Source organism: Saccoglossus kowalevskii, chromosome 6, assembly GCF_978046115.1.
Source record: "Saccoglossus kowalevskii chromosome 6, keSacKowa6.1, whole genome shotgun sequence".
Classification (NCBI taxonomy): Eukaryota; Metazoa; Hemichordata; class Enteropneusta; family Harrimaniidae; genus Saccoglossus; species Saccoglossus kowalevskii.
The window spans coordinates 29,794,892-29,818,386 of NC_140646.1; the positions used below are offsets into that span (position 1 = coordinate 29,794,892).

Below are 23,495 nucleotides of genomic sequence, written 5' to 3' on the forward strand. Positions count from 1 at the left end.
AAGTTTAGCAACAAAGCATTCTGATTGGTCAACAGCACCAAGTTTTAAGTGACACAGAATAAAATTTTGATATACTTACTAAAAATGGGAACACAGTTCATGCAAGTTACATGTACATTACATATACGAAAACCTTTATTTTAAAGCGGGAGGGTCATCACCTGCGCATGCGTGGGAATCGAGTCCCAAGCAATAACACACGCAAAAAACGCAAAGGGTCATTGGTAAACAATGATACGCTACGACAAGCAGACTTCTCCCCTGCTTAATACTTTATATTATATTGGTTGGAGAGGACGTGTGACGTCAACACACAGACTTCAATGGGCCAAATTGCAATTAGACTATTCTGGTTCTGGAATTAATGACCTGAATTTTTAGCACTAAAATGCTCGTTTTTGCAACATTGTGAATTGAATCATGAAACAAATGCACTTGTACCTAACCATGCATGCAGGTTTGAATTCAATTGGCCTAGGAATGTCTTGGATACAGGTGTGGATGCACTGAATTGAAACAAGTCCTCATTTTCAAATTATGTCCCAGTAGGGACTAATAAAGACACAGGTGACATTTGGTAACATGACCTATATTATAAAGGGGCTGAAATTTAGGTGAATAAAGGAATGTAGAATAACAGATTAAATGTTTAATTGTCAACATTCATATTTGAATCAATTGTAGTTTGAGATTGCATTTTGCAGACATAATGCAAGTAATTAAATAATAAAATGAGTTCACAGATTTATTATACACTGAACTCTCTCACTCAAGACTAAAACAAACTTTACTCAATATTCACAATTCCATGAAGCAAGGTGGTGGCAATTTGAGCAAAATTGGTACAAGTTTTCCAGAAAATTGAAAATTGTCATCTGTTTCATGCAGTGATCCATTTAAGCCTTGTTTTTAGTCAACTTAATTGCTCAGAGACTTAGCTTAGTGTCATCTGTTAATATCAACAATAATATTTAATTTTTCCCAGAGAAAATAAAGTTAAATTTATTTCTAAAATCAGAAATAAGAGGCACTTGTATACTTTTCCATTAAAAACCAACACAGAAATGCGATACCATAATTGTTCTATTACTAGTAAATATTCTGTTGTAAATTACAGAGATGTTTCTATGGTCAAAATAAGGAATATTTTAATGATTCAGTATACAACAAATGTGATTTGGGGTTTATATGCTCTATTAAAAATGTGCTTTCAATAGAGCTAATACGTTACCATAAGTTGTCACATGCATACAAATAACTGGTATCACAGGCCGGAATCCCCTAATGTTCCACGTTAGAAGAAATTTATCAAAGCAGCCAAGTAGTGTTTACCTTTGCACATTCTCCCTTTTTTATTGAATGACTTTCTTTAAAAGCATCATATTTTTATCCTGTGGTCTATGTCTCTGCTGTCAATAGCACTTATAGGTGTAAAGCATGCTGATCCTGCTGAGCCGTTTAAATTACATAAGAGTACATACCCGGTAATATCATTGCAGCTATATGAACACCTTGAGATATGCCCATATCCAAAGAGTAAATTATATGGTTGTCCATATACATGTAGTTTTTTTTTTAATTACAATATCCAGACTAGTTTTACAACTCATTTTTACTGAATTCTGAGAATCTTTTATATACACTTCAGAACAAATTGTAGGTTTGACAACCGAATGGATTTAGTATTTAGCTTTCAATCCAGCAGCCGCAGCTGTATCCAGAAACCAATGCAGCTCACCATTTGTTGGTTTTACCCTAGCAGCAGGTAGAGGAGCAGAATCATTTCCTTCAAGGACTTTCTGAAAAATTTAAATGGATAAAAATGTATTAGGGTTCTCATCATCATAGATTATCAATTACACCAAAAAGAGAAAATTTGAAAAAAAAAAAGATCAATACAATTATTTTAAAATTTCATATAATTTGAGTTCGCGAATTCCTTTCACAACTAACTGTCTACACATCATATGCATACTCCTTTTCTAGCGACTATTTTTGATGTTTTGTAAAAGTAAACATTTTATCTGTGAATCTACTAGACATGGACATTAACACATTTGAACATTACAATCTCCCACTCTCCCCCATTAATTATACCTGTAAAATATCTGCTTTACCAGCACCTGTTGATACAAACATAGCACATCTCGTAGCATTGATAACAGGAAACGATAATGTAACTCGACACGGTGGAGGTTTTGGTGAATCACTAATCGGGGCAACTGCGACTTCAGTTTCCTGTGAAGAAACAAAACTACAAATTTAGACATTACAGACCAAAATTTGAACTATTGCAGACAAAATCATAATTGAGGTAAACGTCCTCAATTAAAAACACCTAATTCTTTTTGTCCTATCAGAATGCTCCACTGCAGAACTACACTTGTTTTTTCCCGAATTTTCCTGGAACTTTTATACACCTTTGTTCTCATAAATTGTCCAGGACTTTTATACAGATCAGTAGACATCAAAAATGAAACATCGCCCAAGTTTTACTGTACTAAGGAGAAACCACAAAGGTTGTGTTTAAACTCGAATCTCGCACAACGGTAGATCTGATAGACATGCTGCTCATTGATTTATCAGGAACTTTATGACAATCAATGGCTTTTGGGCTATTTATTCATTCTATAAGTTTTTGTATAAGATCATAAATATTCATAAATTGATCATTATGCAGGACTAGTGTATACGGCCCAACTGCCTTAATTTCAGTATGCAAATGTACGGGAACAATAACTGCAAATTCTAAAACTAGAGGCGAAGATAGAGTACCGGGTACTTTACAGTAGCAGATCCAAATGGCATGACACATGCAAATGACACTTTATCACTGAATTCAATCAGTTTGCTCCTTTCAGAAGATACTACACATCTATTGCTGTGGTTATACACGTGGAAGTGAAATAAATCAATTGCAGATCAATCAATCAGAGAAATTTCCTTTAGAAGCACCAGTACATTGGTTGGTTTATATAGACCGTGCATATTTAATTCAAAATTTGGAAGTGAATAAAATTGCACAACGAAAGTGATGCTTTTAATTAGGAATGTTATGTAGGTATTTATTTATTTATTGACCTTACCTGTAGTAATTTATGGCCAGGAAACAAGGAACATGTATGTCCATCAGGTCCCATACCTAATATCAACAAGTCAAACACAGGAAGATTGTTTTCTTTTGGAACCTTATCCACCTTCTTTGCATAATCTTTTGCTGCATCTTCAACGCTCAATGATGGATCAATGGGGAAAATATTTTCTGATGGAATGTTCACTTTATTGAACATGTTTTTCTGTCAAAATAATTAAATCAAAATAATCACACTTTTACTAAAAGTAAAACACTACAATGTAACAAATATAAAAATATTGTCATTTTCTTTATTTTTAGATATTTGATATATCATGTTACTAGGATGAAGAAAATTAAATAAAAATATTGGGTCACTGTTCTCTGAGAAAATCAATTGATAAACAGTGAAAATAGCATGTTTTGTCTTTTGCGCATTTTACCATTGTTTCCTATTGCAAGGTTAGAGCTCAACATCTTAAAATTTTGTTCTGTGACATATTGTGAAAAAAATATATATATAGTGTCTTACAAGGAGCTTTTTAATATCTAGCAGTATTAATAAATTTACAATATTATTAGTGTGATTTTAACGAGGAAATGTGTTTTCATTGTGATTTTTGGAAACCACTGCTAAAATAGTATTTTATGTGTATTGTTTTTTTCCAAAATCAAATTGACAGTGAACCCAGAAAAATCACATATTGCTGACTAAAACGAATAATTGTAGACAGACTTTGACATCAAATTTTGACACATATTGGTACTACTATATGCGCTAAAATATGCACACATGTAATAAACTTGTGCAAGTAGCATTCTACCTTTTAAAGAGTGATTAAATATACATATAGGCATTCCAGTGATAAGTTTTGAGGTTGGCCATTAGAAACTCTGAGGTGGAAGATAGTAGATGAAGTTAGATTGGAGCTAGATAGCCCAGGCATTTTGCTTTCACTTTCAGTGATTGGCTGATAAATACAACATACTGATCTGTATACTAACTTGTCAAACAATGAATGACAGCTATAACATTTCCAGGTGATATATTAGATGATATATGCCTTAATTACGATCATCCCATTCTTCATGACATTGCAATAAATGCCATGGTTAATGAGCAGTCACTGCCATAGTTACCAGTAGCCGCGGTTCCGTAGCTCTTTGGTGCGACCTACAATCGAATTTCGCCCTAACAATTTCATTTGGACGTCTTTTTTTAATTTTGTTGTTCTGGGCCGGGCAGAGTCAGTCACGTAAACAATGCGGTCGGCAACATAGGGCTATGATTCCACAGCTAAGTTACCAGCAGATCAATACTCGTGTACTCGGGTATTTCTCAGGATTATGTTTCTGTAACAAAAAATGTTTTGCCTTCTTCTATCAAATGTGTGCAGTTTTTTTATAGCTTTTTTTTGTCATTGTGCCTGTATGATTATTTTTTCTCTACAAAACCCCACCTCCAAGATTTCTAATGGTCAACCCGCTACATCATGATGTCATCAATCACAGATTACCATTATTCCATACTCGAACCATCCCCCCGGACATGAAAACTTACTTTAAAAAACTTGTATGTACTGTCCTCGTGGTCAAATGGCACTAGACGTTCGTCGCAAAAAAATACTTTCCATTTCGTCCAGTCAATATTTTCTAAACCGGGCATGCCAGTGCTTAAAATTTTAGCCACACTACCACCGGACACGCCCACGTTAAATTGACCACGCGATTCAATTGCATGTCTGCTTTTATCCGCTACGAAGGCGCACACTTGCGATGGAATGTCCTTCTCGTCAAGAATATGCACTTTTCTTTCAGATGGCATGTTTGAACTATCTGAAATAGATGCAATCACGGAGATGAAGTAAATCTTACAGATCGTGGTCACTTGTATTTAAAATCACGTGTGACACAGGTTGACCTTTCTATTCAAGCTGCGTTATCCTCGTTCAAGAATAATTTATTATTACAATGTATAAACACAAACATTTATATAAACTTTGCATCCATTTTGTATTATTAAAATACACTCAATTCAAAACATATAATTGACTTAAATACAGATAAAATATATTCACAGTCAAAAAATTAATTATAATTTTGAATGATGCGAACAAGGGTAACTTATTTGTGTTGCCAAAACATGGCTGGTTCCTACGACCGCGTAACAAACAAACCAGCAATATTATACCGCGCAACTATCATACATAAAATATTGTTGTTGTATCACAGATGTTATAATCCAGTTAGTACATTATAATTGAATCATTGTTGTACAGAAAATAATGTTGCCATTATAATGGCAATATTTTATGATCAATTGGCACTATTTAGGCTGAATGTGACGTCACGCGGCATAATGTAGTGAGTAGGCGTGTTCTAAATAAAACACAAAATGGCGAAAGATAGAAGGAGGTTTAGGTGATGTTTGACTATGTCTGTGACATACAGCTCTTTAATTCCGTGCCAAAGTTGCGGATAGACTCTTGATTTGCGTAACGGTGAGTTTATGCCCTGTTATCTCATCTCATGCATTTTCTGTCTCGGTTAGTCGTTGCACTGCCCAGTTCGCCCGACTTATGATCGCCTTCAATGATAACAGTCACAGTTGAAGGAAACGCCGGGCGATGGTGATTACTGACAAATTTGCAGACAAGTGTAGTTGACAATAATATCTTTGTATATATGTATTTACATTGGTCACTTTCGGCACGTTTTGCAAATGTACGACAGTCATTGTAAAGAGTTACGTTACACGCGTGTTATTTTCTAGTGATATCTCCATGCAAACTTGCCCCACGTTTGTATTGTAAGTGCTGTGTTGACCGGGCGCACTTTAGGGCAGTGTGTTATTATTCCACAGACGTTGTCTAAAATCTGTCATGATTAATTCGTTTGTTCGACGGTATACTTTCTCAATAAGGCGGTTAGAAATCGACCCCCTCCCCGCCTCATTCTTTGTGTTCATTGGATTATGTTCTTTTGAAACACAAACGTTCCATGATTCAGTCTGGATTTAATTACTTATGTCCTAATTAGTAATGAAATTAGTGTAACCAGGGAGCTGCCTGGTGTAACGGAATTACTTCCTGTTTTATTGAAAATCTACTCGGGTCAAGATAAATGGCCACTGCTCTAAAAGATCTATGGAATTGCACACAGTTGCTGTATTGCACTGTAGATTGCAGCATGTGATCATCAGGCACAGTTGGCTCATTTTGTTTACATTATCTGTCTTGTAAGGAAATGTATTGTTTTGACTTTTTGAAACAGATACAGCTCATGGTTATGCTGATCCTATTAGAGATTCCATGTGATGATATATATGCTAGGTTAAGCTTCTCACTCCAATTAACAGGAGATTTATCTTTTTTGTATTCATACGGATGTGGCCAAACATGATTTTCACTTTGGGTTTCTTGTTTAATATGTCAGGCTATGTCAGGCTATGTCAGGCTGAACTTTGTAGGAGTTCATCCATGAGAATTTATTGGAGAGTTGAGCCGGCTTGAGTTGAACTGTAACATGTTTGCAATACACGGTCCTTTTATGCATGCTTGAGTTGTAGGACACCAATGAAATTCTGTCTTGTAAATGATTATTGCTTTGATATCAGTGACCTTGTCACCAATAGTTACCTTTTTGAAAATAATCTGTGGATTGTCTCATGGTGGTGTCTAAGTGACGTCACATTCAAAGGGTATATTGGATTTGTTTTTACAGCGAGCGCAAGATATTTACATACACCTAACTCGCGCACCCGGTAGGTAATTACCGAGAGACTTTGCAACATCCCCAGACACTTTGCTAGACGCCCCAACGACCGTTGTAGACGCAATAAATTTACATACACTCTCACGTGACAGTTAATCAAAACACCGGACGCGGTATGCCTTTGATGTGTGGGCACGAAGAACGAGGGGTAGTTTGGATATTCCATTGCTTTGTAGTTATAACAATCTGTGTAACACTTGACATTCAACAGCTCTGGCAACTGCCCCATCGGGAATTAGCCTGTAATGGCCTTTTTTCCCCTCATAAATATGCATGAGGCAGATAATGAGCTGTTCTAACTTTTTCTGGGTCAATAGGTTAAATACATGCGTACTTGCTATATTTTGGTTTTGAGCACGCTCAGATGATTTAGATGGAAAGCACATGTTCATGTTCAATCAAAACAACGGTCCGGGGTTTCAGATGGGTTCAACAATTACAACGTGTAAGCGCCCAGTCAAACATTTATCAAACAATGTTTTATTCATTGTTGTAGTCGGACACTTTATTATGTCATGCATAGATATGCTCGTTTATTTACTAATAAATAAATTCTATTTTGAACGTTTCATTAATATAATAAACCTTGTTAATACAAACATGTAATACAACACCCCTAACATATAATGGAATTACCATCGCGAGAACAGTTTAGTTTTTTTCAGTGTAGTTTCTGGATTCAAGTTTGAATTGCTCGCTGACTATAAAATTATTGCTATTATGCCAAAGCGTGTAGACGAAAACACTCGGAAGGAGATAATTCGTCTTTTCTTTGATGGAAATAGTTTGCGAATGATCGCCAAGGAAGTTGGTCTAGCGAGGGCAACGGTCCAGGGGATTGTGAGGCATTTCCGTCGCACCGGTTGGATACGTTCCGACAAGAGTAGCGGCCGTCGTCGACTGAAATCTACACAGGAAATCTTACAGAAACCATCCCTAACGGCAAAGGAAATACGCATGTCTCTCTTGAGGGAAAATATTTGCGTACAGGAAAATTTGCCTTCGGTGCGTATGGTACATCATATAATGAAAAGTGATTTGAATTATTCGTTCAAAAAAATAAGTCAAACTCCTACTGAGCAAGTTACTGAAAGAAATATGGAACGAATATTACAATATATAGACACTGTTTCTCAGCTTGATCCACAAACTTTGCACTTTTTCGACGAGACTGGTGTGAAGAGAACGACTCCAAATCGCAATCATGATTACGGTCACAGTTTACGCGGTCAAAAGGCTGTCGAGTTTCAACGCTATGCTTAAGACGTCAATTTTACAGTGAGTCTCTTACACAACGCCCGAGGTGTAAGTAACTTCAACATTTTAGACGGTCCTTCCAGTGGACTCGAAATGCTTAATTTTTTTGAAGAGACCATGGAGTTATTCGACGAGAATGGGCAACATGTATTGTCACCAGACGATACAGTAATAACGGATAATTGTGGTTTTCACCATGGCCGAATAACTGAGCCAGCGCTTCGTGAAATGTTGGCAACAAGAAATGTTACGCTACTTTTTCAACCACCATACTCACCTGAATTTAATTCATGTGAAATGTGTTTTTGTCAAGGGAAGAGAAAATTATTACCGAGACTGCTATTATTGACGGACTTGCATCAATAACGCCCTTGATGTCGCGCAATTTCTTTCGCTTTTGTGGAATTGCCATAGTCTAGACTAGATAACATTAAAAAAACATACTAAATTTTGATGGTGGAGCCTTATCACAAAACTTACTGGAAAGTGTAAATTGATAAATAAATATGTTCTTTCTTCTAAAATGTTGTCGATTATTTTTTTATATGAGTTGCGTATGGGGTAGGTCTGCCACTAAAATTAACTGTTACAGGGTTAGGGTTGACCAATAGAAACACTGGATGGAGAGATAAAACCGTTGAAATTATTTAAATTTTTTACTTAGTTTGAGGTTAGATCATTGTTGATTATTTTGTTTTCAAAACAATTCGTTTCCCTGGAGTTTAAAATTGCCCCGACAACTCTTCGTCACTGTCATGGGAGGACTTTATTGGAGAGTCTGCAACAAAAAAAATACACATTTAATTATACTGTATATTCGACGCTAGTCTCACAGCCTATAACATTAAAATATTGACGAATGTGTTACAGGGTGTAAAAAATAATGAGTATACTCATAAATATAATTATTAAAATATCGGGTGGGCTCGCCTTTTAGCAGTCCATATACAACTTCGCAACTATCAGGTGCGTTCTGCACTCCGGAAAATTCGGCTTCAAATTTCGCCAAAGCCTTACCCACATTTTACCGATATCTGCAGAATAAATCAAGAAAACTACACAAATTGACTCCATTTAGGAATTCCTAACGGTTTGCCCGAACGCACGGTACAGTTGGAGGCGTGGCCTGTTCAGCATTTGTCAACAACCAATCACAAGACTGGTTACGAACCACATTGAGGTCACGACTCGGTTAGCCTTGCTCAACCAGTTGAGCAACTAATATTCTTCAACCTGGTATTTTTTATAGATTTTATTTTTCATTCTTTTCGTCTGTTTTTTTCGAGTTTAAAAAATATGAGCTGGCTGGAGCCTTCATCCCTTGGTTATTTCTTACACTAGATACCAGCCGACACACCCCCCTCACAGGGAGTGCATACAGTTGATCATAGTTCCTGGGCTCCCTGTGCATATACTAGTACTAGTATGTAAAACTATATAAGTAGAAGATTTCTGGGAAAGACTGACTGGGCGCTGTATGGCAAACTGGCAATGGGACATGCCATTATGCGCAAACGCGACATTTTTAATAGGACTGTGTATAAACCCATTGACAACATCTCAACAAACTAACAATCGAAGGAATTTACTTTTAACGTTTCTTGTTAATATTTATTTCCAGTTTTATGTTCGTTTTATATTTCTTCCAAGTGTTACACAGCAATGATTGTTATACCTACAAAGCAATGGAATATTCCAACTACCCCTGTTCCTCGTGCCCACACATCAAAGGCATACCGCGTCCGGTGTTTTGATTAACTGTCACGTGAGAGTGTATGTAACTTTATTGCGTCTACAACGGTCGTTGGGGCGTCTAGCAAAGTGTCAGGGGATGTTGCAAAGTCCCTCGGTAATTACCTAGCGGGTGCGCGAGTTAGGTGTATGTAAATATCTTGCGCTCGCTGTAAAACTGTAATTACAGCTCCCTGCTTGCATAATAGCTTAAAAGATAATTTTCTTTTTTCTTATACGCAGTTCTTCATGTGTACCAACATGAAATCCAAAACGAAAAAGAAACATTCCGATGGTGACAGTGTTCATTCAGAATCTGATGGTGCACTGTCATACAGAACACATTCTCGTAAGAATGGTTGGACATGCCCATGGCATCCATTGCAGTTTGTAGAATGGATATTCATTTGTTACTTCGCCGCTATTGCCTTTGGATGTATTGTACCAACATTTCCGTATGAGTGGCAGCCGGCTGGTTATATTGTATCCTTTTATGACAAGTTGATACACATTCCTTACTTATTTGTGAGAATATAATCTTCATCAGAGTTTAAAAACACAAGACAAGAATGAAATTTTGTGAAGTGTTGTGTTTTTAATAATCATTTCAATATTATATAGAGTGTATGTACTTATGTATGCTATAGCTAAGATAGATATAAAAGCTTTGTGTACATATTCCATTTAAAAAGGTTGTTTTTTATTTATTTATTTTTAAATAAATTTTTGTGATGGGCGACAGTTCTGAACATTTAATGTCACTGTTGTCTCTTCGACTTTATAGTTTATGCTCGTATTGCAAGTTCAAGTGCTGACATATAGCAATAGTGCATTATGCCGCAGAAACCATATTCATGTTTGAGACTACTTGACATGGCTATGTGGCCATCTGAGTCAAAAGGCAATAAAAAGGTTTTTGTGAATAGATGAGCAAGCTATGATGTATTAAAGTATTGTTTAGCATTAGGCAGGTATCAGTCTTACTCAGTTGCCCTGGTAATAATACTTCTTACAAAGTTGTAATTTCTACCATAAAATAGGCATTTTGTTTATGTTTGAGCTTAACTCCATGCCCCGTGGACAGGCAGAGAGACAAAGATTTTACATTTTGCTCTGTTTATGGAGTAACTTGCTGTTTTATTTGAATTTTTTTTTACTCTTATGTGTCTATAATTACCTTGCATAATAAAATTTTGTGTTCTTTCATGGAAGTCAGTTCATGAGCATTTTGGGGGGTTGTGCATTGATCAAAGATTCAATAGTGAATGACTTGTTTGTTAGTTTAGCTTAGTTCATGGTATTGTGATGCTGGACATTGCCTGTATTATGAGAAAAGTGATACATTGTAAGTGAAAAGTAATGAGGCAATAAAACCAATAATTTATGGTTGAGTGTTTATACAGTATTTGCAGTACTTTAAGTAGATGATATTGGTTTGTCAGCTTTATCCATAATAAACACAGTACACGTTTTACCATATTGCTGCTTAATAATTTACATCCTGAGATGATTGTCAGATATTACTAATATTTTACATTTTAAATGAAATTACTATAGACTTCACAAGAACAACAATTTGGCAGAGTTTCTGGCTCAAGGAACTCAGTGATGTGTTTACTGCTAAAAATTTGGTGCTTATCAAAAATGTATCTCTCCCAAAATTATGCTTTACATATTATATAATTTGGCCAATAGAGAATTACAGTGGTAAAGTGTGTCTCTTGTAGGGCAATGTTTTTTTGACCTTCACCCAGCTTTACTATGGGCAGCTGGTGAGATTCATATCACATATATTCTAAATGCGTTCAACCCTTTATTTTATTTATTTAACTCCTTCATATAAATTGTTAAGTTGATGAACATTTTACAATTTTTAAATAATGTGATAAAAAATATGAATAATAGAGGGCAAATTTCTGTACACATACTTATATTATAGAATCTCCATTTTGTATATTTTCCCTTAACTGTTTTTGTTCATAGATTCCTGGTATTGTAGTTCTCTTACATTTTATTGTACAATTTATCAGTATTAGTATTAATCCTGCTGATCCAGCAACGTTGACGCTAGCTAAAGACCGTGTAGTGCCTAGGTTGGATAGAAACTCCCATCCCCATGTTATTGAGAATTCACATTGTTATCTGTGCGAAGTTGATGTGTAAGTAACTTTAGTGTTTACGTGTCACTCACATGATATTTATATGAATACTATATTTGCTTTATTAGTAGTGCATGCATTTATGTAAAATGAAGAGTGTTTGCATGGTCATATAATATACACAGGTTTGACTACTACTAAAAGTTAACCTTGAAGATTTTTCTATTGGGGGAGGGAGGTTACAACTAATAACAGTATGAAGTCTATTTTAAATTAGAATAATAAATCTTTAGTTATTTATTAGAGAAATGGTGGTTTAATCACATAATACCATTTTGTTTTTCTTCATTGCAAATAAATTACTTTTGGCTTCGCTGGAGCGCTGAAATATCGTAACATGCATATAAATAAGCACTAATTGTCTCTTGTCTGTTTATAGGTCATCTACATCCAAGCACTGCAGTGTGTGTAATAAATGTATAGAGAATTTTGATCATCACTGTAAATGGCTAAATAACTGCGTTGGAAGTCGAAATTACAGGTTTGTGTTGGTTGCTAGGAGACCACTTCTAACTTCACCTCAATGATTTCAGTTGCTAGGAGAGTGATAAATTTATCTTCCCTTCTGATAGATTTCAATACTAATTTCATTAGTTGCTAATCGTAGACAGTGCCAGTTAGTACACATTTTGCAATTGTTTTTTCACTTTTCGAATATATTTGATCCGGTCTGTTTTCAGATTTAATGTCATTAATTGTTTTGTCTGAAACTTAAGGAATCCTGAAACAGCTGTTAAAATGAATTTTGATGTGCATTCAAATTAAGCTGAAGTGCATTTTCCTTCTTGAAGAAAGTGAAATCGTGCATAGTTATTTAGCTACTGTGGTTGGTATTTTGTCTAATTGTAGGTGGTTTCTAATCTTAAGCCCATTCATTCAAATATACTTGATCATGGAAATTTTATCAAAGTTTTATGTTTTTTAAGTAAAATACACTTGTTTTTGTTATTTAGGTATTTTTTTGCAACTATCAGTAGCGGATTGCTGGCAGCAGTACTTGTATTAGTTATAACTATTTACGTCACTATTGTATTCTGGGTAGATCCTAGCCTTCTCTTCCCAGACTGTGTTGGTGAGTAATTTATTTTCCATATTCTATATCAATTCTCTATGTGACATGTAACTGTGCTTTTCATTGATGTTTTTGTTGTCGCCATCCGCGTTTTTACTTTTTCGAGTTCTTCTTGAAAACTAAAATTCTTGTTGCTTTGATACTTGGTGTATATGTACCTTGGGCAGACCTCTCTTAGATTTGTTCATTTCGGGATGGTATCTTTAATTTTCTAATTTTGATGAATATTTTGGGTAAAAAGTGATATTTTCTACTTCTTGTTCAAAACCGCATGGCCGATTGCTTTGATCACCGATCGCAATTTTCTTCATTTGCCCTCTATGTATGTGTTCCAATGTACTATTTTTGCAGATTTCAGTCGACAACAGGATTTACCCCTACTACGTTTCATTTAATTTTATCATTTATTCAACCCTAGCTTGCATAATTAATAAATATATATAATCATATACTATATATATTTGTTGTCCAACTCCAGCTGAGACGAGCTCTTATGACTATGTTGTGCTTTCATCGAACACATCCAGTTCATACTGTGATAATTCTACATGGCTGTATGAGAACATGGAACTATTCTCATTTGTTGTACCTGCTATGGCGTTCTTCATAGTTATATTGGTAACCTCTGTGTTAGCAGTCATTGCCACTGGTTTGTTGGCTCATCTCGTCATCTTTCATATCTATCTCAGTAAGTAGTGTTATTTGTCCAACAATGGGTACTGGCAATTTCACCTCTGTGCATGCATATATCCACAGTTCCTCTATAGAGGGACTGTAATTTATCCACTTGACCGAACTTGTATCATACCTGGACTGATCACATTCAAACTTCACACATCATACATTTTGGGATTTTCAGTTGCATGTGATCCGATTTAAGATGGCCAAATGGCTGCTAATTTAGTGCCAAAAATTCATTAAATCAATTGCTGTCATTCCAGCACTTGTCTTGTATGGATGGATTTTGCTCAACTTTGGTACATACATTGAACTAAACATAAAATAATTTTGATGCACATCACTCAAAAAGGCTGTCTGACAGCCATTTACACAGAAAACAGACTTTCCAGGTCAAGTGATCATCTTATGTGCTCTCCACACCTCCTTTACCAATGAGTATGCCAGTCAAAGATTGGAAATCTTTCCTGATTTCAACTTTAATATTGTGCCCGAATAGGTCTGCAATATTATGAAGTGAATGTAGAATATTCCCCTGAATATCATTTTAAACATTTATTGAACATGTTATGTATTTTTTATTATTATGATAGAAACAATTCAAAGGCAGGTGTTTTATGACTACTATGAAGATGTTTTATTAACAGACATCATCATATAATGCTATCATGACTTCACATGTGACTTGTGTGTTTTTCTTCTGTTTTCCCATTGAGTACTACTACTTTCTTGATAACTTCACAGATTGTAAAGGCATGACAACGTATGATTACATTGTCATGAAGCGAGAGCAGGAAGCCAAACAAGATGACATTGAAGCTAATTTTGGTGCTGATGCAGACCCTCCCCGGTTTAAAAAAATTAAAGTAAGAATCCCCTTCATCACTAGTATCTGTATCAGTGTAAATTTGTCTTCTATAGTGCAGGGATGTATGCTACATGTAGAACAACTACGCTGTGTATAAAATAATCTTCTATTGCATTTTAAAATGAATCAGGAAAACTACCATAAATACTATACCATAAATTTAGACATCACTTTTCCAACATCTATTTTTCCTGGCGCCTAAATCATAGTCACTGATGCCTATTGAAAAGTAATAAGTTACTAGCGTGAATCAGAGTTAACTCTCAACAATGAGCTGTTATTGCTGTAAGTGATGTTAACTGTTTCTTCATTGCTTAATTAATCTGTCAAAAATTACTGATTTCCTGATTGTAAAAAAAAAACTGTGCATTTTCCCCACCCCAATCTATGCCAAATAATTGTACAACAACATTGGTTATCTTTTTCATGTCACTTTTTCAATTAACATATTTAAATGAGCTGTGGTAATACAAACACATTGACACCATCCAGCATTCTGATTGGTTTATAATATTCTTGACCTGTTTATGTTTGTTTTTATTTGTAATTTCTTCTAGACTAGATCAAAATATTACATATTACAAAGTATTTTTTGTTATGTGGAAATACCAACGTTTTTTGTTTTTTTTTTGACTGTAAACTTTCAACACTTTGTGACGCCAATTTTAGAACCAAATTAAGAACTTTCATTCTTCTCTGATGCCTAAGTTAGAGTATTTACGGTAACCAGGTTTCCTCATTGAATTAATAATATCAAATCAAATAGAAGTAAATTGAAGATGTATTTTCTGGTTTTTTTACAGAGAAACCATGTCGCTCCCGCAAAGGTCGAGAAAAAACGAGAAGATATCGAGATGAAGTCCCCGACACCAGATCTTATTAAGTATGTGCACTGATAATGGATCTTACATTCCCCCAGTTTACTGTTTTATGTTCACTGTTAACATGTTGCTTAACTTTCAGACCCCACTGCTCTTGCTTCCCCACTGCTTAATGTAAATGCTTGCCACGTAATCCACAATACCTTGAATGTTATTCCGTCCATGAACTTGCATTTCTTGCATTGACAACTGGATCTTCTTCTTCCAAGCATGACTGAAACTCTTTGTAACAAAACCCGTAATTAATGTGTCTTTGTATTTTGTGTTATTTTTATCTTGTTTGTATGTATAATTCCACTAGGCAAGATGCTGGTGCCAGTATAAATTGTCAGAGCCCACGGCACTGAGGATAATTATTATTTACCAATCATTTACAAGATGCATAGGTACATACTGTCAAATCCCACAAATAAGCGCCATGTTTGAATTCCTGGCGCCTTAATTAGGGTTAAATCCATGTTGCAAGTGTTTTTTATTTTTGATGCTGTCAATGTTTGTTTTTCAGTATTGTTAATGTTGTACCTACAATGTGGGGTTGAAATCCACCTAACTAATTAACATGTTTTATGTGTCTGTTGACATTGATGCATCAAAATCATTGTCAGAAAGCTCAATACTCACAAAAAGTTAGCTAGTCTCAGGCTGATAGTACAGGGGTTAAACTGTGTTCCCTTGGGTGGAAGGTCAGTTATTTGTCCAAATAGTATTAAAATAGAATTACATTTTTTTCTATTCAAATCCTCTATTTTGGCGCGATTTTGAGTTTTTCATCTGACTGGCTCTTGAATTATAGTGGCGCTTATTTGAGGGATTGTATGGTAGTATAGTGTGGATATTTCTGTTTTGGTTTTTCCATTGTGTGTTTGTGTGTTCTCAATTAAGGCTGATTGTGTTGGTGTTCAACCAGTTTTGTAAAACAGTGGGGTAGAACATGGTTTCATAGTTCTTGATAAAATTAGCACCATTTCTTTTGGTTGAAGGCAAATAATTTGGATGAAAAATAAAAGTACTACCGGTAGATTCTTTTGTTTTTACAAGTTCCAGTCTTTGGATAGCATTACAAATAAATCTTGCAGAACAGTTTCTTTGTAATCAATTTGATATTCACATTCTGTATGTCTGAGAAAAAGATACATGTGATCAATATTTATACATGTGTTCAAATACACATGGGGGAGGGGGCAGTATGATAGATTAATTCTGCTCTCTTCGTGTCATTTTGATGTTGATTATCAAAACTGAGTGGGAAAAATTGCATAGGCATAAACAATGTGCTTTTTGTTAAATCAATTTTCAATTGAATTGTTCTCATACTCCAGTATTTGTATGTGCCCCTACAGGAATACTAAAACTTTATCTGACGAAGAAAGCACCCAAGAATATAAAAAGTATGAACGTGTATTAGAAGACAACGAAAATCAATTAGAGAGTGATGAAGAGAAAAAGAAAAGGAAAAAAAAGAAAAAGACTGCAGTTGCCGAAGACTCTGTGAAACGAAAGAGCAAGAGGAAAAAGAGGACACGGCGATCATCTCTACCTTCTGACAGGTCATCGCTAGTCATGGAAGAACCATGGGGACCACACTACACAACACAATTAAACTTATCCAATAGTCTACCACAGTCTCAACTAGATCAATATATGGCGTCACAGAGATATGGACCACAGGGTATCCCTCCTACAGGTCAGTTTAAAATAGATACAATTCTGGACTGAGGAAAATTGTATGCTTTTTAGCTCCGCTGTCGACTTTGTCGAGCGGAGCTTATCATACGAGTGATTGGTAGTTGGCGTCCGTCGTCGTCCGTGTCAATGTTTTACTTTTTCGACTTCTTCTTGGAAACTACAAGCCTGAATGCTTTGATACTTGGTGTATATGTACCTTGGGTAGACCTCTCTCAGATTTGTTCATTTCATGATGATATCTTCAATTCTCTAATTTTGGTGAATATTTTTGTCATTTTTGGTAAAAAGTGATATTTTCGACTTCTTGTTAAAAACCGCAAGTCCAATTGCTTTAATATTACATATATAGGTACTACATGTGGACCTCTCTCAGATTTGTTCATTTTGTGATGATATCTTTAATTCCCTAATTTTGGTGAATATTTTTGTCATTTTTGGTAAAAAGTGATATTTTCGACTTCTTGTTAAAAACAGCAAGTCCGATTGCTTTTATATTACATATATACGTACTACATGTGGACCTCTTTCAGATTTGTTAATTTCGTTGTGAAATCTTCAATTATTTAATTTTGATGATTATTTTTGTCATTTTTGGTGAAAAGTGATATTTTTGACTTCTTGTTGAAAACCGCAAGTCCGATTGCTTTTATATTACATATATACGTACTACGTGTGGACTTCTTTCAGATTTGTCTCGTTGCTTTTTATATATATATTGTTCATTTTCTAATGATATCTTCAGTTCTTTAATTGTAATGTGCATTGCTAACAGCGGAGCTATCTCAGCCGAGAGGCTGCTTTTTGGTAAAAAGTGATATTTTCGACTTCTTGTTGAAAACCGCAAGTTCGATTGCTTTTATAATACATATATAGGTACTACATGTGGATCTCTTTCAGATTTGTTAATTTCGTTGTGAAATCTTCAATTATTTAATTTTGATGATTATTTTTGTCATTTTTGGTGAAAAGTGATATTTTTGACTTCTTGTTGAAAACCGCAAGTCTGATTGCTTTTATATTACATATATACGTACTACATGTGGACTTCTTTCAGATTTGTCCCGTTGCTTTTTAGTCCCCGTTCGGACGAAGTCCGAAAATGGGGACTTATAATTCGGTGTGTGTCTGTGCGTCCATCCGGAGTCATATCTCAGAATCCCTTGGACTGATTCTGTTCATTCTTTGCATGTGCCTTGTACTTTATGTGAGACATATGCACATGCAGTGGTTTAGCGATTCGATTCAAAATGGCCGACTGGCAGCCATCTTGTTTTTTGAAAATAGTGTATTTTGGACATGCTTTGGCAGTTTTCTTTCAAACTTGGTACATAGATTATACATGTTAGGATACATGTCCATGACGATTTATTTCACAATTGGATCAAAGATGGTCGACTGGCAGCCATCTTGTTTTTTGAAAATGTTGTATTTTGGACATGCTTTGTCAGTTTTCATTCAAATTTAGTACATAAATCATACATGTTAGGATACATGTCCCCGGCCTTCCGTCAGTGTCTGAGTCTGTCCGTCCGTGTGTCCGTCCGTTCGTGCGTCAGTCTGTCCATAATATAATGACTTATAATTCGGTGTGTGTCTGTGCGTCCGTCCGGAGTCATATTTCAGAATCCTGTGGACCGATTCTGTTCATTCTTTGCATGTGCCTAGTACCTTATGTGGGACATATGCACATGCAGTGATTTAGCGATTCGATTCAAAATGGCCAACTAGCAGCCATCTTGTTTTTTGAAAATGTTGTATTTTGGACATGCTTTGTCAGTTGTCATTCAAACTTGGTACATAGATTATACATGTTAGAATACATGTTCATGACGATTTATTGCGCAATTGAATCAAAAATGGTCAACTGGCAGGCATCTTGTTTGTTTTTTTTGTATGCGTATCTTTGACGTGCTCTGTCAGTTTTCATTCAAATTTGGCACATACATGTACTTTATACATGTTAGGATGCATGTCCATGACAATTTGTTTCAAAATCTGGTCAAGGATGGCCGATTGACAGCCATCTGACTTTTTGGCCTTACTACTATATTTCCACAATTTACCATTTTCATTCGTATTGGCACATACATCATACATATCAGTGTGTTTCATAATCAGATCAAAGATGGACGAATAACGGCTGTTTTTATTTTTGGCCATGTTACTACTACACGGAACACGTGTTTTGATGTAAATAAACAATCTGTTGTATACGCCACTTGGAACTCAAGTTTCAAGAACAGGCTCGCGACAACCCCTCTGCTTTAATATGACGAGCACAAAGTGAACTTTCCAAAATTTTACGGGGACTGTGTCATTTTCAATGACTTGTTATATATATATTGTTCATTTTCTAATGATATCTTCAGTTCTTTAATTGTAATGTGCATTGCTAACAGTGGAGCTATCTCAGCCGAGAGGCTGCTTGTCTTAAATATAGATATATTTCTGAGTTATATGATCACCTGGTAATGGATATTTTATTTTCTCTTGTACAGCAAGTTTGAATTACACACCAAGAGGCTTCCAGGCATTACCATCAATACCCCCACAGCGTTTCTATACACCACCGCCACCTGAGATTAATATTACACCGGCGAAACCCGCCATGGATTACGATTCCTCTGATGCAGAATCCTTGCATGAGATTCCTATCAATCAGACTAAACGTGGTGGACAGTTAGCGAATGGCACTCTATACCAGTCACAAAGTCACACCGGCATTGGCCGAATTTCACCTCTGAATTTGGCATCATCATACGAAAGCAGCATAGCACAACAGCACGCCATGCGCAGTAGTCTTGACTCTATACCATTTACAACAAATACATTACCATACAGAAAACATGAAGTGCCGCCTTTGGACTTTGACCCTCTGAGAGATAGCTATGGTACTAGCGCTGGTCAGCCATCAGCGATATCATCAAGGTCGAGAACACCGAAGAGCTCAAGAAAGCCAAGTATACAAGATCTCTAAGCAGTTCAGTAATTTTTGTGACTGAAACAGTTCCAGTTCCAGGTTTACTTGCATTTCATATCACTTGAAAAGGGAATATCTAATATTTCCTTCAAGAGACTATTTTCTTTAAAAAAGTATATTTTTTGTTATTTTAGTAAAATGTTGCAAAGAGAAAATGTTGACCAGCAGCTTTTGTACTTAATAAAAAAAAAAAAACAGATGTCAATATTATAGATATTTTGTTTTTGCCCTTTTAAGGTGCTTTCTTCGTTAGATAAAATGTCCTGTGTATCAGTTTGACGTCCAATATTAAAGTTTATTGTCACATTTACCGTTATCTTAATGTTTTATCAATGGCCCAGTATTCCACTATTTTTTTTATTTGTTATCAATCGGACAGTTGATGCAGTTTTACCAAGTGCTTAAAATGAGTGATTAGCCCTCTGTAGTAGGGAGTGATGTAGTACAACTTCACATACTCGTAATTTGCCACATTTATTTACAGTACTCACACATACTGTAAAATACTTTATTTTAGCTGGAATTAATTTCCGTTGAAAAGACTTTTTGGGTGTTTTGTAGGGAATTTATTTTCACTGATTTCTGACGAGTTGAATGTACAATATAGGAAAAAAGTATATTCGCTGGATTTTATTTTAACTGAATGATTCCTTCAGCGAAAATAAAATCCAAGCTAAAATAAAGAATTTACAGTATATCACACACAGATTTACACTTTTATTTTGATTTTAGCTTTGACTGCACTAACTGAAATGACATGTAAAATATCTAAAGTGTTGGACTAATCAAAAGGAATATTTATTTAGTTTTTTTTACAATTCCTCTTCATATCATATTTTTAGCAATATATTTTATTAAAGTGCCATAGACATTAACAAATAAATGTATTAACACATGTTGTCACATTTGACCCATATTGAGCATACATGAACAAAAACAAGACTTGTAAGTCTGCAGTATCTTGGCATGTCATCTGTTTTGTTCATATTCACATTTGTGACGAGGTCTTGTGATAAAAATGTTTTTAAGTCATTATTTAATATCCCATAACTTGTACTTTGACCGAAAAACTGATAAATGCTATAGATGAACAAATTGTTAAGGTACAGTTATGGAGATTTCTTTTTTTAAATATAAGTCATATTATTTAAAGTAAAGTTTTTTTTCGGGAGAAATTGTAGCAAAACCGTCCATTTAGTTGTTTTATTTATGTTTTATTTATGGTGCTTTGTATATCACCAAGTCTGTTAAGTCATTTTAGGACCAGACGTAGTTGACGTAATGTTCTACTTAAAATGTCTCAGCTGTGGATCTCTACGAAATTTGAATCCACAATCAAAACCCAGTACTGACTGTGAATTGATTGAATCCAAATGTTTAATCAAAATCATTTAATATGCAAATTAAAGGTCACTAAAATCAGTTGTAAAATATAAAAAAAATACTATTTTGGTGACTATAGTTATTGTGATCAGTATCCAGATAGACAAGTTTTTTTATCATTTTTATAACCAATTGGTCAAGCTTGGTCGATTTACAGTTAAATAACTTTGAATTACAAGGGTCATCCAAATTTACAAAACACAATTTATTTAGTACTTTGTATAAAAGCATATAATTGTTGTATACTGTAAACCGCTTTAATTTTGCACTAACAATTTTCATGAATTCTCAAGTTGGTGAAAAACCGGGAAATTTCGTAGCAAGCAGTGAAACGTTCTTTGGTGTCTTATGACACAGTGCATCGGTGAATTTGCAAAATGTTGCCTTCGTGAATGCCAAAAAATCCTTAAATTGTGAAAATTAAATTGTTTACAGTACTTGTATCTCAATGTTTTGTAGCACATACCTTGTGCACAGCAGTATGACAATTTTTAATGAAATAAAATTCTGCAATGAATGTAATAAAAAAAAAACTTTTTGTCTCCTATATTCACCTCAAAAACATTTGTTGATTTGAAAATCTGTTGGAAAATTCAATTCCCAGCCCATTACCCATTTGAAAATTAAATCATGTACTAGTGCATTATTATATTTATGCCTGTACCTGAATCCTACCCTAGATACAGTGGTAATTATATACGTGTCCTTATTGCTTCGTTAATACTCATTTTGTCTAATGAGCAAAGATTAGACTTGGCAGTGACCTGGTATGTATATGGTAATTGTATTTTGAGAAGAGGAAAAGACGAAAATCTCACTAGTACATTTTGATTAGGATTTAAATTCATGGTTTGGTAAGAAAGTGATCTGTTTCATATTACTGTTGACAGTACCAGAAGTTTTTGCAAGCACTCTAGTATAAATTATTATTCACTTCAATCACAGGATTATTTAATTTCAAGCAGGAGGGGGTGCTTGAATCATGAATCCTGGTGCAGAGTTTTCTGTTTCAATAAACATCTACTGCAATTATGAGATTTAGAATAGAGTCATATGCAAGTTATACCAAGTCTACCAAAATCAAATAAATACATACAAAAATATCGAAATGTACCTCCACATATCGTTTTAATGAGATTTGTAATTTATGTAGTGGAAAATCTGGTACTCAGATTGTTTGGAATGAAAACAAAACTCAAAATTTTAAACTGGAAATCTGTTTTATGAAAAATACTTAGATATCAATATCTCGATTATCTCTTCAAATTTTTCGATTTGAAAACTTAATTTAAGTTTTATGCCATGACAAATAACACTTTCTGAGGTTAATGTATTCATTAGTTGCATACCCAGTCATGTGAGAGATCATGTGATTATATTCAGACAATTTGCATGTCTGATCTGAACCAATGATATGGCAGCTGATACTTGGCCCCCTGGGGTGAGCATTGTTGTACAAAGAACCCTTGGACAATCCGAGGAACTAGTCTAATTTCAGTAATGGCTGCAGAACAGTTTTTCTGAGTAAAGAAAACAAAGCACTGACAAATCACAAGCATAGATTTATATATTATGAATCATCATAATTAAAACATTTACAACAAAAACAAAAATAAATTATATTATTACATATTACATTGCACTTGATATCCCATAATACTACTGACAAAATAAAGTGTACAAACCAAATGAATGAACATAGTCCATCACAATGATAGGCGGTTGCTTAGATACTAATCCATGCACATGCATGCACAAGACATTATTTATCAGTAAAAAATAAGTTGTTGGTATCAACATCAGAACAATTTGATAGCCTGAGGGTGAAATTTGTCAACTGTTCGGTCAACAGTTTGACTTAAAAAGACAGTATAAAAAGGACTACTTTTTTTCATGTGAAATACATGTACAATAAATAGTGGTAAAATGGTCAACAATATCATATATAGAAGA

The 23,495-nt window shown here is 34.8% G+C and overlaps 3 protein-coding genes across 3 annotated transcripts; 2 read left to right on the top strand and 1 right to left on the bottom strand.

Moving 5' to 3' along the window:
• Positions 1-1,327: 1,327 nt before the first annotated feature.
• On the bottom strand, positions 1,328-4,983 carry LOC100371875 (6-phosphogluconolactonase-like). Its single transcript, XM_002736088.3, has 4 exons — positions 4,635-4,983; positions 3,087-3,296; positions 2,098-2,238; positions 1,328-1,799 (listed from the first exon to the last, which is right to left on the bottom strand). Exons 1-4 carry the CDS (start codon positions 4,896-4,898, stop codon positions 1,680-1,682), a joined length of 735 nt encoding a protein of 244 aa, XP_002736134.1. The 5' UTR covers positions 4,899-4,983; the 3' UTR covers positions 1,328-1,679.
• A 440-nt stretch (positions 4,984-5,423) lies between these two features.
• LOC100375920 (uncharacterized) lies at positions 5,424-22,075 on the top strand. Its single transcript, XM_002736112.4, has 10 exons — positions 5,424-5,574; positions 10,079-10,318; positions 11,819-11,994; positions 12,374-12,475; positions 12,948-13,066; positions 13,545-13,754; positions 14,489-14,610; positions 15,416-15,495; positions 16,834-17,177; positions 19,678-22,075. The coding sequence occupies exons 2-10, from the start codon at positions 10,085-10,087 to the stop codon at positions 20,154-20,156; spliced, it is 1,866 nt and encodes a 621-aa protein (XP_002736158.1). The 5' UTR covers positions 5,424-5,574; positions 10,079-10,084; the 3' UTR covers positions 20,157-22,075.
• LOC146742220 (paired box protein Pax-6-like) lies at positions 7,568-8,110 on the top strand. The gene has a single exon (XM_085500657.1). The coding sequence runs from the start codon at positions 7,568-7,570 to the stop codon at positions 8,108-8,110; it is 543 nt and encodes a 180-aa protein (XP_085356783.1).
• Positions 22,076-23,495: the final 1,420 nt, after the last annotated feature.

Coding starts and splice junctions, on each gene's coding strand:
- LOC100371875 (XM_002736088.3), bottom strand. CDS start 4,898: ATGCCATCTGAAAGAAAAGTGCATATTCTTGACGAGAAGGACATTCCA. Junction 2,239..3,086: donor CTGGCCATAAATTACTACAG/GTAAGGTCAATA, acceptor GTTTCTTCACAG/GAAACTGAAGTCGCAGTTGC. Junction 1,800..2,097: donor GTAAAGCAGATATTTTACAG/GTATAATTAATG, acceptor TAAATTTTTCAG/AAAGTCCTTGAAGGAAATGA.
- LOC146742220 (XM_085500657.1), top strand. CDS start 7,568: ATGCCAAAGCGTGTAGACGAAAACACTCGGAAGGAGATAATTCGTCTT.
- LOC100375920 (XM_002736112.4), top strand. CDS start 10,085: ATGTGTACCAACATGAAATCCAAAACGAAAAAGAAACATTCCGATGGT. Junction 10,319..11,818: donor GGCAGCCGGCTGGTTATATT/GTATCCTTTTAT, acceptor TTTTGTTCATAG/ATTCCTGGTATTGTAGTTCT. Junction 17,178..19,677: donor ACAGGGTATCCCTCCTACAG/GTCAGTTTAAAA, acceptor TCTCTTGTACAG/CAAGTTTGAATTACACACCA.